Genomic DNA, 13,101 nt, shown 5'->3' with positions numbered 1-13,101 from the left:
TATGGAGGTCCTCCCATTGGCAATGCGACAAGGATGTGTGATGTCACTGATGAACAACCTTCCCTTTGGTGGACTATAAAATACCCTCAAAATGTCTCTTTTTGCTTTTTCTTATGATGATACAAACTCTCTATCCATGATGTATTCTTAAGAAATATGTATTACATGCCCTCATGTATAGAAAGAACACATGATCTATGGATAGATGTGATAAAAGAGGCAATTCAAGTGAAATATATACTAAAGTAATGGGGAGAGTTGTTCACAAGTGACATCACACATCTTTGTCGCATTGCCAATTTGCTATCTCCATAGCATTAGTGATCGCAATATTCAAATGCTCAAAACTGTCTCATTTTTTGTCCGATTTTTCTCAAACTTTTGTTGATCTGTTTCTTTGATTTTTCTGTTTTCACACAAGCTATCTTGTTCCAATGGTTTCATTCTCCTTTAATGCCAGCATCTAATGATCTAAGCCGTGGTATGATGTCTGGTCTAAAAGAAAAAAAAAACGTGTAAAATGTTGATTATTTATTAAAGCAAGCATTGGGTAAATTTTCAACTCTGACAACAAAGTCATGGAATATTTTTCTCAAGGGAATATAGTAAGTAGCCAAACATTTTGAGACATAACTCTTCTCTATTTTATGATGTAAACTACGACATATTTTATGAAAAAAAAATCATTTGGTGAAACATGTGTTTTTTGCCTCGTGATGTATAACATCCTTATATTTTGCTTTTGTGAATATTTTTGTACGTACAACACCAGAAGCTTTATTCTGTTTTTTTTTTATCGCGTTTCAATTAAACTTCCATTGTTCTGCAGGTGTATACAAACGCATTATTTACCACGATGGATTCCCTCTAATTGGCTCAGAATATTTAATAGATGACTTACACACTGCTGGTGGCTGTGTATCTGGTGCGTAGGTGACAATGCCAAACGGTCTGCAAGGCAGATTAAGACTGAAAATAAACTGGCCGGTATCCTTCACGAATGCATGCAAGGTGCTGGAATTTTCTCCACTGACGTATATATAGTCCTAAAAAATATTAAAGATTAGAAATTCACACTCACTGCGCTATGATAAATCATACGTTGATTCAAAACTATTTCAAATAATATGAATAACCGGCAAGCACCCAAATGTTGAGCGTAAATGTTGAGCGTAATCTTATATGACGACATCACTTAGTCAGTACGCCATATTGAACTCATATTGTTTAACAATAAACTTAAAAAGATAGAACTATATTCATGGGTATTGCATATCCCCCTCCCCCCCCCCAGCGCAGGATATGGTTAAGATATCACAATCGGGAAGAACCCGAACACCTTTTAGAAACGAGGAGGAAAAGGCAACGGGGAAAGGCTTGTGGGAAAACATACCCTAAATGCGTCGGACTAGTCTAAAAGCTTTGGAAAAAAAGGATACTCTAAACATGTTAAATACGTTTGACCCCCCGATTGACCACTGGCAAGTCTTTCAAAACCAATACATGTTGCACAGCCAGAAGGCTGAAATTAGAATGTTTACAATAAAACATCACAAGTCATAGATAAAAACCAACATAAACATAAAACATGAATTACATAGATAATAAATAATTTTTAACGAGCAAGTGTACATAAAAATTCATGAAAATATAATGGAAATAGAACGGAAAAAGAAACTATGTAGATACATTATTAAAAAGTAATGAATATTAGACAATTAAAGATTCAAATATCAATTGGATTAATATTTGAGTTGATTTCAAAGGTATGAAAGTAAAAAAATATTTAGAATTTAGTAAATCAATTAAAAATTGTATTGCACTTTTTTAAAACGATCGGTTTTGCATTTTATCTCAGTAAAGTTTAGAACACCTCTTAATGATATTGAGATATTTTTCCTTTTTGGTAGCCATTGCAGTGAGGTTTTTTAAAAGAGATTTAGCAAACGCCATACACAGTTTTTTCGTCTTCTTTCAAGACATTCTTATCCACATTTTGTTAGTGTATTTTCATAGTCTATATAATCTGAACCAAAAATTATTTTGCAAACCCTTTTTTTTTGTTTTTTTCTAAGCCCTTTACTTGTATAGCAGTTAGTGCTCCGTTGAAAACCGGTACACAATACTCTGATATTGGACGAATAATATCCAATGTAAATTTTAACAAGGTCTGACAAAGGGAGTTGACATTGTTTGACAAGTCTGAACATATATAATTTTTTGTTACACCTTTTTATAATATCTGAAATTTGTTTATCCCATTCTAAGTTTGACTGAATATAACACCGAGTATTTTAACAGTTTCTGAATATTGCAGAGAAGTGTCACCGATATGCAATAGATTAGGTAATCAGGTAATGGTGGATTTTTAGAAAAGGTAACTCTGATTACATTGCATTTACTCGGATTTAGTTTCATATGATTATTAGATGACCAGGTAACAAGTGCATTTCGATGACACTGTAATACAGAAGGGGTTTGTATTGAACGATTTTCAACTATAGTATGATCGTCAACATATTTAAAGTGCGGTAATGATTTCATTCTGACATGCATCATTGAACATGATCAAAAATAATATCGAGCCTAATTTTGTGCCTTGAGGCACTCCAGCATGATTTGTATTATACGAAGACAATACTCCCTGATATTTAACAGATTGTCAACGCTTTTCTAAAAAAAAAACTATCCACTCAATAATGCAAGGTCTTGCGTTAAATTCAATTAATTATGAATCAGAATATTGTGGTCAAGTCTATCGAAGGCTTTGGAGAAGTCTGTACAAACAATAGTGGATATTGATTTAGATTTTTCACAGTTGCCCAATACACAATGCAATAATATTACCAAGTAATGGGTAGTTGATAGACCTTGCCTGTTTCCGCATTGATGAATGTCAATATATTTAGAAATATCTTCCAATTTTAATAATGAATGATTCTGCAATTTTAGCGAATTGACATGTAAAAGATATAGGTCGAATTTTTTCAATATTCTGTGGTTGTGAATCGGGAATTGGGAACAACAACATTTCGTTTGATTTCCAAATTGATTTTCAAAAAGTACTCTGTAAAAATTTCGGTTTTATCGTGATCTGAATATAAATATTTCTTCTTCGCGCTCGCAAAATTTGATTTGTCAGGTATCTATTATTTTCAAGTATTCCGTAAAATTCTCAAAATATCCGTATTTACGTCTGATTGTCAAAAGCGATGGATGTTGGCATTTTGATTGGTGAGTTATGTATATCTCAATATTAATTCTATAACAAACTACTTGAAAGTTCCAATTTCATGACAGTTTATCGAAATTTTGAACTCGCGATTTGCGGTCGCATTAATTGTTAAAAATACATTTACTCATGCAATTTATTCCTAATTACAAAAGTGCTTGAAATGCCCAGTTGTCAGGCCAAAATATTAAAACAAATTCGCGCTCTCATTTGGCTTATTATATCAATCAATAAATAAGATTTAATTTTATAACTAGATTGTCCCCTTTTTTCAGAATGGAATATGGACAAGTTTCATCTAGTGCTTGTAAAGTGAAATAGGAAGATAGTCATCAATTTCATATAATAACAAAATGTTCTTATAATGTCCCGGTTCTGTATGTCAAAACTCAAATTAAGTAATAATAATGAAAATATTTATTAGTGCAATAATGATTATCCAGTATTTTCCTAAAAAGTGCTTGTATATAAAGCTTAAACTGACCCTTTTCAGGTCGAAAAATCAAATATTTTAAACCCGCGCTTCACTCTCGCTTTATCGATTTTCATGATGAAAATGTGTTGGGAATGCCAAGAATGAAAAAAAAAATCAACTTCAAGCGATCGATCTGGGAAAATTTGGCTAAAGAAAATTCACCCCATCCCCATAGGCGAAGGCTCGATCCGCCTTTTTGTTTGTTATATAAAATAATGGAATATTTCAAGTTTTTCCTCATTGTCATGAGAAACAAAGTTTTATTCCCTCCCGAAGATGTGGAATTACCACTGTATTAACATTTTGTGGCTTAATCAAGTTGGTCCTTATTGTAAAATCTGTGAAAATTGAAATATTGTAGAATTCAAACAATCAAAAACAAAAGAAATAGTGACGTTATCAAATCTCTCATTTGCATATCACTGAGTTGTGCATATAACTGTTTCGTAAAAAAAATAAGCGAAACTTAAAGAAGGTTTTGACTTTTTTATTTTACATCCGATTTTTATGAAATATTCAACGTTATTCTTGTTTGATTTTTCTCTATTGATTTAAATCAAAATTTTCCTAGGGTGGACTAGCTGCTAGAACTGCTTGTTCAGTTACCTATAATACTTAGCGTGCAAAAGGAAAACTATTCATGATTCTTGCCAGACAATTGATTTAGATGCAAAAGAAGACGTGTATTCCCGTCTAGAGAGTCAACAATGAATAATTAAAACAAAATATGCTTAATGGACGTGTGATATACCATCGACTGTCCAATTAAGTTTTCTAACAAATCTAATAGAATATTTATGTTAAAATACTCTAACATTTGTTTACGTTCTCCCATGCTGACTATTTAATAACATAAAGAGGTATGTATACAAAAAGTTTTTTTTTTAAATGGTATCATCAACAAGATATTTTTATTATCGAATTGTCTTTCCTGAAATTCAAATAACGGGCTGCTGAGTAAAGTAGTAACATTTATATTTCATTAAGATTATTCGACATTACCGTAAAAATTGTTAGATCAAAGAATCCCTCATTGGTAGTTGTGCGGGTTAATAGTCGTCTGTTGAAACCAAAGATATCACAAACCTCGACGCGGTTGCCAGTCAGATCAGAATCCACCCAATACACTCTATTTGTAAAGAACAAAATGAATACACTTATTTCTCCTGAAAGGTCTCCAACGAAGGTGGTGTTAAGAAAGTGGTTAATCGGTATACAAATTACAGCAATAAGGAAATACCTTATTCACAACAGAGTAAGGTTATCGAATCTTTATTCCACGAACTACCTTTGAATTCTAAGTAGGAGGGCATCCATGAGATCAAGCCAGACGCGGTCGCTTATCATGCATATAGGTGGCGCAAAAAAAAAGAAAACTGGACATGAGAAAAGGAATGTGAGGAAAATGAAATGAAGTAGAAAAAAGAAAAGTAAATAAAGCTAAGGAAAAGGGAGACTTTTCTTAGGTCACAACGACGTCAGCTGTGACAATTATCTCTTTTGTGAGACAATTCTTCTTCATTTTGAGTTAAAAAAAGTGAAATGATATCCTCATCGTTTACCAGAAAATTTATATATAAATATATATATACGCCTACCATTGTTCCCTTCATCCAATTTCTTTCGCGAAATATTTTTTTAAAAGAGTTGCTAAAGCTGTTGAACATGTATAATCTCACAGACACACACATATATATATATATATATATATACAATGCATATAAAAAGAAAGGTTTACACTTACAAAATATCCAGGAAAATTATACATTTGTAATATCTTGGAGATTTTTCCACAATTTAACATTGGTACAGATCCATTCAAGCAAATGACGATAGAATTGTCAAAAAACATTTCCGCTTGATAGCACCACTTACTTTTAAAAAGTGAGTGAAAAATGACTTGCGCAGAACTTTGAAATAGTTATGCGAATGAAAGTAGACCTTAATCATGAAGAACACTTGGAATTTAGCTAGTAAAATTTATTTGAAGATATCTTTGACCCTTTTTAACTTGTTTTCTTGCCCAAAAAACTACAAAGTGTGCATGGGGCCCCACCCCACTATCCCACATACCGAGGCCATTGTGACGATATTTGCTTTACACTGAGCTGTGATTTACATGAAATGATTTAGGTATGATTTTCATTCTGATAATCATTGTCAAGATTGGCAAAAGTGTGGAAACACAAGTATTAAATGAAAAATAAAATGTAAACCCACTTTAAATGATAAAAACTTGGAGATGTCTGATATAAACTTTTGTTCAGATTCAATTATGACCTCAGATCCACTAAGTGTTAAAATTTCAATTTGGGTGGAAAAATTGTTATAAAATGCTTGAATGTATCCGTTTTATTACAATTGTCTAAAAGTGCAAGAAAGAATGTATGAGAAATGTTTTACGGGGTAAGTTTGATTTCGCCCTTCTGCGCAAACAGATTTCTGCGAGCTTTACAAAAAAGGGCAGTGCTCACTCAAGTGCAACATTCCGTCAAAACTTTTACTTAAATTGGTCAGATGAGACCCAAACCCAAGATTATATGTAAAAAAAAATACCCACATGTTGTAAATTTTTTTAATGCCCAGGGCTTTTTCAAAGTGATTTTTTTGGGGGGTACGTATTCATTCATTCATATATATATATATATGTATATTACCTCATTTATATTTTCTTTTGGTCTCCTAAAAGCTTTCTTAATTCAGGTCGAATTAAAGTTGTTAAAAATCTTAACGCCATCAGAAGTGTCAGTTCTTGCTACTAGATTAAAAAGAAAGGAAAGTACGGTAACTGAAAAAGACATAATGAATTCAGTAGAAGATGCTGAATGAAAAATCTAAAATGACTTTCACTCACAAGTTAGTGTCGTAATCCACGGTAATTCCACGTGGTGTGACCACGTCGGTAGTGGCCAGTTTAATCCGGTTACCACCAGCTAGATCACTCCGCTCTATCTTAGGTTCGACTCCAGCATCTGTCCAGAACAGAAAGCTGATCAGCGAAAGACAAAATATTAATAAAATATATGAACGAATCTACCAGAAGCAAAGCAGAGAAAGTTGGGAGGTGTAAATAGAAGAATGCTAAACATTAAATTGCCATAAATTATCAAACTATTCTTGATACTGCTATAACACGATAAAAGTATGTTAGAGGTTTAAAGGATGGACTTTGAACTTCTAAGGTAATGTTTTTCGGAAGAATTACTGAAAACAGATCAAGAAAGCGTAGTAAGGTTTAGAATATCATGGATAATTTCTTGCACAACAAGTGATTCTGAAGAGAATATTTTGCTTCCAAGGATCGTGACTAAGAATCGGATCAGTCCATAAATTAAGCCTCATGATTGTAGAAACTGAGAGAAATAGAGGAGATAAAACCATACATGAATGTTTATTACAACCATTGCACAATGGCCATTAGAAATTCCACTAAGCAGTGGCGTTCGTTTTATTATTTGTTCTGATTATCGGACTTTGGAACTACAAGATGTAGGCTATGTTACAATGGAAAACACCCCGTCCTTCGGATAGGACGTTCAATGGAGGCCCCGTGTAAAGGAGAGTCTCCACCTATTCACGTTAAAAACCCACTGTACCATTCGTGTAAGTGTAGGGGGAAACCCTGGTGTCGTGGTCCACCTGCACTCCCCCAATCAGTTACATCGGGAGGAGAAACTTTCGAGTCATAGTGATTAAGTTCGCTTTTCGCCTTCCAGGCACAGGTGACGCCATAACAAATAATAATGGTAGTGTTCATTGCCACTAGTTGAGTCTTGTTGTATAATGTATTTCTGAGCAACCCGTCATACAATCTGCATAACATTAAGGATACCTTCTGATTGGATGAATCGCTATTCCACCAGGTTGATCAAGACCGTCATCAATTATGATATCGTACCGAGATCCGTTTGAATTGTGTAATAGAATCCAGTCATACACACCGTCAATCCAATACACATTACCCGTCAACCAATCAACGGCGATGCCACTAACAGAATCTGAGGTGCCATGAAAAAACGAACCAGCTCGACCATTTTCTTCAATTGTACCTTTAAAAATACAAAAAGCAAAAAAGAATGATATAACTAATTAATACTCTAATGATGATGATGATGATAATGATAATAATAATAATAATGATAATGATAAACATAATAATAATACAAATGATAATAATAATGATAATAATATTAGCAATGATAATGATAATTTAATTAAAAAATAATAATGATAACAATAGTGATAATGATAGATAATAATGATGAAAAACAAATTAATGACCAAGTTAATAGTGAAAATGATTAAGGTGACCAAAATAATGATTAAAATTCTAGCAATAACACGATCGTAATAATATTTGAAAATGTTGATAAAAAAGAAAAATAACCAAATTGAGAAAATGAAAATGTTTGCTTAGTGACAACGTTCAGGGTAGATTGAATAGGTGTACAGGCTGTGCTCGAATGAATATGAAAGTTGACATTGAGGAGTTGATATAAATAATCCAAAGGAAATAAAGAAATATTAAATCAATTGACTCTTGTTGATTGTAATGATTTTATGAACATATGCAAAAATATATTAATTAATAAATGATCACTATTGAAATGAAGTCGAATTGAAAATAAAGATATGATAACTTATAGATCGAGCGGTTTTACTCACCAGACATTATCATTTTCATCCCTTTATCGCTCCAGATTATTTGTTGTTTTCCATAGTTGATGCCTACAGAACCCCATCTTCCACGAGGTAACTGATAGTGGACCTCAGTAGTGATAAAGGATCGGATATGGCCATTGGGTGTTAGCACATTACGCGGATCAGCATTTAAACTTGATAACCGCGCCATCTCAGTTTCCGGATGTACTTCGGCCCATATTATCCGTGATCCGAGTATGTCATCAACTGTACGCCAAATGAAAAATGTAAATGAACATTTAAAACTTAAATACTTTTTTTTTATTTATTATAAAAAAGTGACTTCAAAATTCTTCTTCGTCCTCTTTTCCTTCGCAAAATTTTCCTCATCCATTTCTGAACATTCATGTAACGTGGGTGCGTCCTGGTATAGTGGTTCCTGACTCTCGCCTTTCAAACAGGGGGTCGTGAGTTCGAATCCTAGCCATTGCGTGTTTTCCTTCAGCAAGAAATTTATCCAAGCTGTGCTGCACTCGACCCAGGTGAGGTAAGTGGGTACCGGCAGGAAATAACATCTCGAAACCTGTGCGCACCAGAATCGGTAGACTAGCTTAGCCAGGGTATTATACATAATATAGGAGCGCCTTCAGCACCTAGCAAGGTGGATACCTGCGCTACACAAATCCCGTATTATTATGATTGGAACGATGAATAAGATTTCGGAATCGCCAAATGTTTTCTCCCCGGAAGAATCAATAATATCAATTTAGTGAAATCAGTTCCTGGATTTATCCCCCATCATCTATTTTCAACAGTCTCTAAATATTATGAGACTGGTGACACATTTCCCTATTAATGTTCATTAAAACCTCTTTTTAAAAAATCCTCTTCAAAATATACCTACCGACCTCGTATGCAAAAACGAATCCTTCATTTTGTTCATGTAAATCGGATACAAATTGGACCGTAATGAATGAGGAGCTGGACTCCAGCATCGGAGGAACTTCACTTCCACAGAAACGGCCCAATAACGGTGAATGATTGCTCCCAAACCCGTCGTAAACTGACAAGGCGTCTGAACTAGGAGGAAGAAAGGTAAGCAACATTTATTTCATAACAAATGATAAAAAAACATGGACCTCGGTACACCATGTATTCTTTTGTGGACATCCAGGACCACCCAAAGCCGACGTTTAGACAGGTGTGTTCTTGACGTCTTCAGAAGAATAGTTTTCGCACTTACTACGGAGATACTCTCAACAACGCATCTATTCCTTTAAAAAAATGATGCATTGGCACAGCAGATCATCAAATATGTCCGCTGGACGAACAATTGCAAATATAAAAATCCGATGTTATCCCAGTCCACCAACATTCCACAAAGGACTCTACGTTTTCCATTGTTGATTTGACTTGCATTTCAAAGGAATTGGTGCGTTGTATGGCTTTTCCGTAGTAAATACCGTAAATACGAAAAGTCCGGCTTATCTCCTGAAGACGAGTTCACGAGCTTACCGTGCAAGACAAACATGACAAAGAGACTAGCCCAGTGCACCACTTTGGGTAACACTATTGTGTGGAGTTTTCACTTGTAAGCTCCATTAAATAACAATTGGCGGCCTTTGCCATTCTTGCCATGTTCACGTTCTCAACCAAAGACATGTTCCCTGCAATGCACCGCACATACCGTGCATCCTGACAGACGGTATAGAACCTACTTTTATTTTTTTTTTGTTAATTGTCCTGAAGACGTCATAATATGCCCCCCTCTCCCCCCCCCAAAAAAAAAGGAAGAATACTTGCTGTACGTGAAACCTCTACACTCATTTTTTATCCACTACGGAAAATACTAGTGAGGCCTAATTCATAAAATAACACATTACACCCCCCCCCCCCAATTCTTTACTGCCTTCATCGCATTTGCGTTTTTGTTTTGTTTTTCTGTTTTTTTTTCACACAATATACCTTTCAAGATCGAAATTTCTCTCTACTTCACTTTTCGCAAGATCTTGTAGATGTGAATGCGAAAGACTGAAAGGACTGTATTCGAAGCACAGAACTCACGTGATTTTCCTCAGTATTAACACAATTCTTGATCAAACTTTAACGTATTATTTGATAGTTCACTCAACCTTTGTATAACCTTGTTCCAAAGGGTTAATGAATTCGAACGAATGGAAGAGTCATTTACATGACTTGTGAAGGAGATTTGTGGACTATTTCATGCAACCCTTATTTGGTATTGTTATTTAATAGAATTGAATTACTCTTTCCACATATCAACTAATAATGTCCGTCCATTTCAAGAATAAACGTAATACTTTTCGTTTCCACCTTTTAATCTGGATTTTATGGAAGAGTGTATAAGCGAGGGTATGCAGCAAATTTCATCTTTATGTATGTGTTTATTGTTCAATTTTAAATCAGAAAATCAACCTACTTTGTACCTATTGCTCATTGAGACACTTTGTTCGATTCGGAAATCACTTGTTGAGGATTGCAAAGGAAATACATGGCATGCTAATATATAATACTTCTAGCTCCATATTACAAACAATCAAACGAATGATAAAAACAAATGAAAACACCGCTATTTTCTTCAACTGGAAATGCCTCAAAGTATTTCAAATTTGCTGAAATCTTGGAATTCTCATCTTGTTCGTTGTCGCTATATATAGCTGTACTATGTACCGCTCCCTCTCTCCCGCCATTCCCTATTCAAATAATGCAATTATCATGTCAATAAATCACTTACACACAATTTCCACTTTCCTCCAAAATGAAAAGAAGGAAACGTATCCGGATGTGCGTGTTTGGAGGACTCTGTATCTGCCATTCTATCCGCTGCTCGTTAGGGTACCAATGTGGAAAGTTTGGAGACTTGATTGTTCCTGATCCTGCCAAGATAGTGCTGATTTGAGCCTCTGTCCTTTGCCTTTTTAGATAAAAAGTTTCAGGAAAATAGGTGGCACAACTATTATGTTATAATGCATTGCTATTACCTTTTGCCATGTCATACAGAGATAAAAGATTGAATATTCAATCTTAACTAATACATAAAAAACCTAAACGCATTATTTTGAAAGGTATTTGTTTTTATTGAAGCAGGGATGAATTATTCGTTTGGCAGAACAAACAAATAAGTATCAGAACACTTGATTTCAGACTACCAAAATCTCAGGAGAGAAATGGAGAGAATAGAAGGGGGAAGGGAAACTGGATAGAGAGAGATTAATGATGACAAGTAAAAGGAAATGCACAAGAGCAAGAAATGAAAAAAGTGATAGGCAGAAATAGAGGGGGGGTGTATGAAAACGAAGAGGCAGTCAGATGGAGAAGGAAATCAGTCACTAGAATTCTCAATTGGGATGGTGAGAAACTTTACCTGGGACGAAATCTTTGATCTATGCCCGATAGTTATACAGTGCGTATCAAAAAAAGTTTACACTTTGAAAAAGCCTTGGGAATTAAAAGGTATAAACATGTGGGGAATTTTTCACATATATTCTTTGGTTTGGGTGCCATCTATCGAATAGAAGTAAAAGTTTTGACAGAATGTTACATTTGAGTGAGCACTGTCCATTTTTGTAAAGCTCGCAGAAATCTGCGCAGAAATGCTCGTTTTCACGCCGTGTCAATTGGGGAAAGGGCGAAATCAAACTTTCCCTGCGAAACATTTCTCCTACATTTCCCTTGCACTTTAAGTCAACTGAAATAAAATGGATACATTCAAGCATTTTGTAACAATTTTGCCACCCAAATTTAAATTTCAATACTTGGTAAGTAAAACCTTTACCCTTTTTCTGCCAGCTGGATCTGAGGACATAACTGAATCTGAACAAGAGTTTATATCGATCCCCAGCATTTTTTCAGTTTTCACCATTAATGTGCGTTTACATTTCATTTTTCATTTAATACTTGTTTCTCCACACTTTTCCCTGGCTTGACAATGGTTAACAAAATGAAAATCAAGCCAAAGCCATTTCATGTAAATCACAGCTCAGTGTAAAGCTAATATCATCACGGTACGTGACCTCGGTATGTGGGGGAGTGGAGTGCACTGGGGCGCAGATCACTCTCCGAAGTGTTTTGGGCAAGGAAACAAGTTGAAAAAGTAAAAGATGTCTTTAAATCAATTTTACTAGCTAAATTCCACGTTTTTTTTAATGATTAAGGTCTACTTTAATTCGCATAACGATTTCAAAGTTGTGCGCAAATCATTTTTTCACTAACCTTTCAAAAGTAAGTGGTACTCAGACAAGCGGAAATAGTTTTCGACAGTTATATCGTAAATGAATGGATCGGTACTAATGTTAAAATGTGGAAAAATCTGCGGGATATTAGAAAGGATTAATCTAACAGGATTTTTTCTAAGTGTAAACTTTTTTTTGATACGCACTGTACATTCAAAGCTTGGATTGACTTACACCTTCTACAGTTTGTATTAATATTTTAATTTTCACTCCAGATGGATCTCAAAATTAAACATATCTTAGATAATAATGTAAAACATGTGGGAGGAAGGCTATCTGTTAAATCTGAATTAGGATCTCCGCGAACCGTATAGAGTACGTGAATGTAGATTATCAAAACTGGCATAAATCTTTTGTGTTTAAACAAGACGTATTTTAGAAAAATGAAATAAAATTGGAAGTCGTGGAAGTAGGAAAATATATGGTATGGTTATCATATCAAATCTGCCATGCAGTTGCTAAATGGAGTCATTCATCTGATCGACGTCTCGATATATTTT

At 34.5% G+C, this 13,101-nt stretch overlaps 1 protein-coding gene across 1 annotated transcript in view; it reads right to left on the bottom strand.

Moving 5' to 3' along the window:
* The window catches only part of LOC121410076 (low-density lipoprotein receptor-related protein 6-like), a 67,578-nt gene that overhangs the window by 49,514 nt on the left and 4,963 nt on the right, over positions 1 to 13,101 (bottom strand). Inside the window, exons 3-9 of the mRNA XM_041601934.1 lie at positions 11,104 to 11,283; positions 9,253 to 9,428; positions 8,373 to 8,615; positions 7,540 to 7,756; positions 6,562 to 6,696; positions 4,710 to 4,836; positions 902 to 1,046 (exon numbers count right to left, since the gene is read on the bottom strand). Of these exons, the coding sequence (XP_041457868.1) occupies positions 902 to 1,046; positions 4,710 to 4,836; positions 6,562 to 6,696; positions 7,540 to 7,756; positions 8,373 to 8,615; positions 9,253 to 9,428; positions 11,104 to 11,283 (1,223 nt within the window). The remainder of the gene's footprint in view (positions 1 to 901; positions 1,047 to 4,709; positions 4,837 to 6,561; positions 6,697 to 7,539; positions 7,757 to 8,372; positions 8,616 to 9,252; positions 9,429 to 11,103; positions 11,284 to 13,101) is intronic.

Source organism: Lytechinus variegatus, chromosome 3 (genome assembly GCF_018143015.1).
Source record: "Lytechinus variegatus isolate NC3 chromosome 3, Lvar_3.0, whole genome shotgun sequence".
NCBI classification, from domain to species: Eukaryota; Metazoa; Echinodermata; class Echinoidea; order Temnopleuroida; family Toxopneustidae; genus Lytechinus; species Lytechinus variegatus.
Note: the sequence above shows the minus strand (reverse complement) of the source record. Positions and strands in the feature narration are given on the sequence as shown.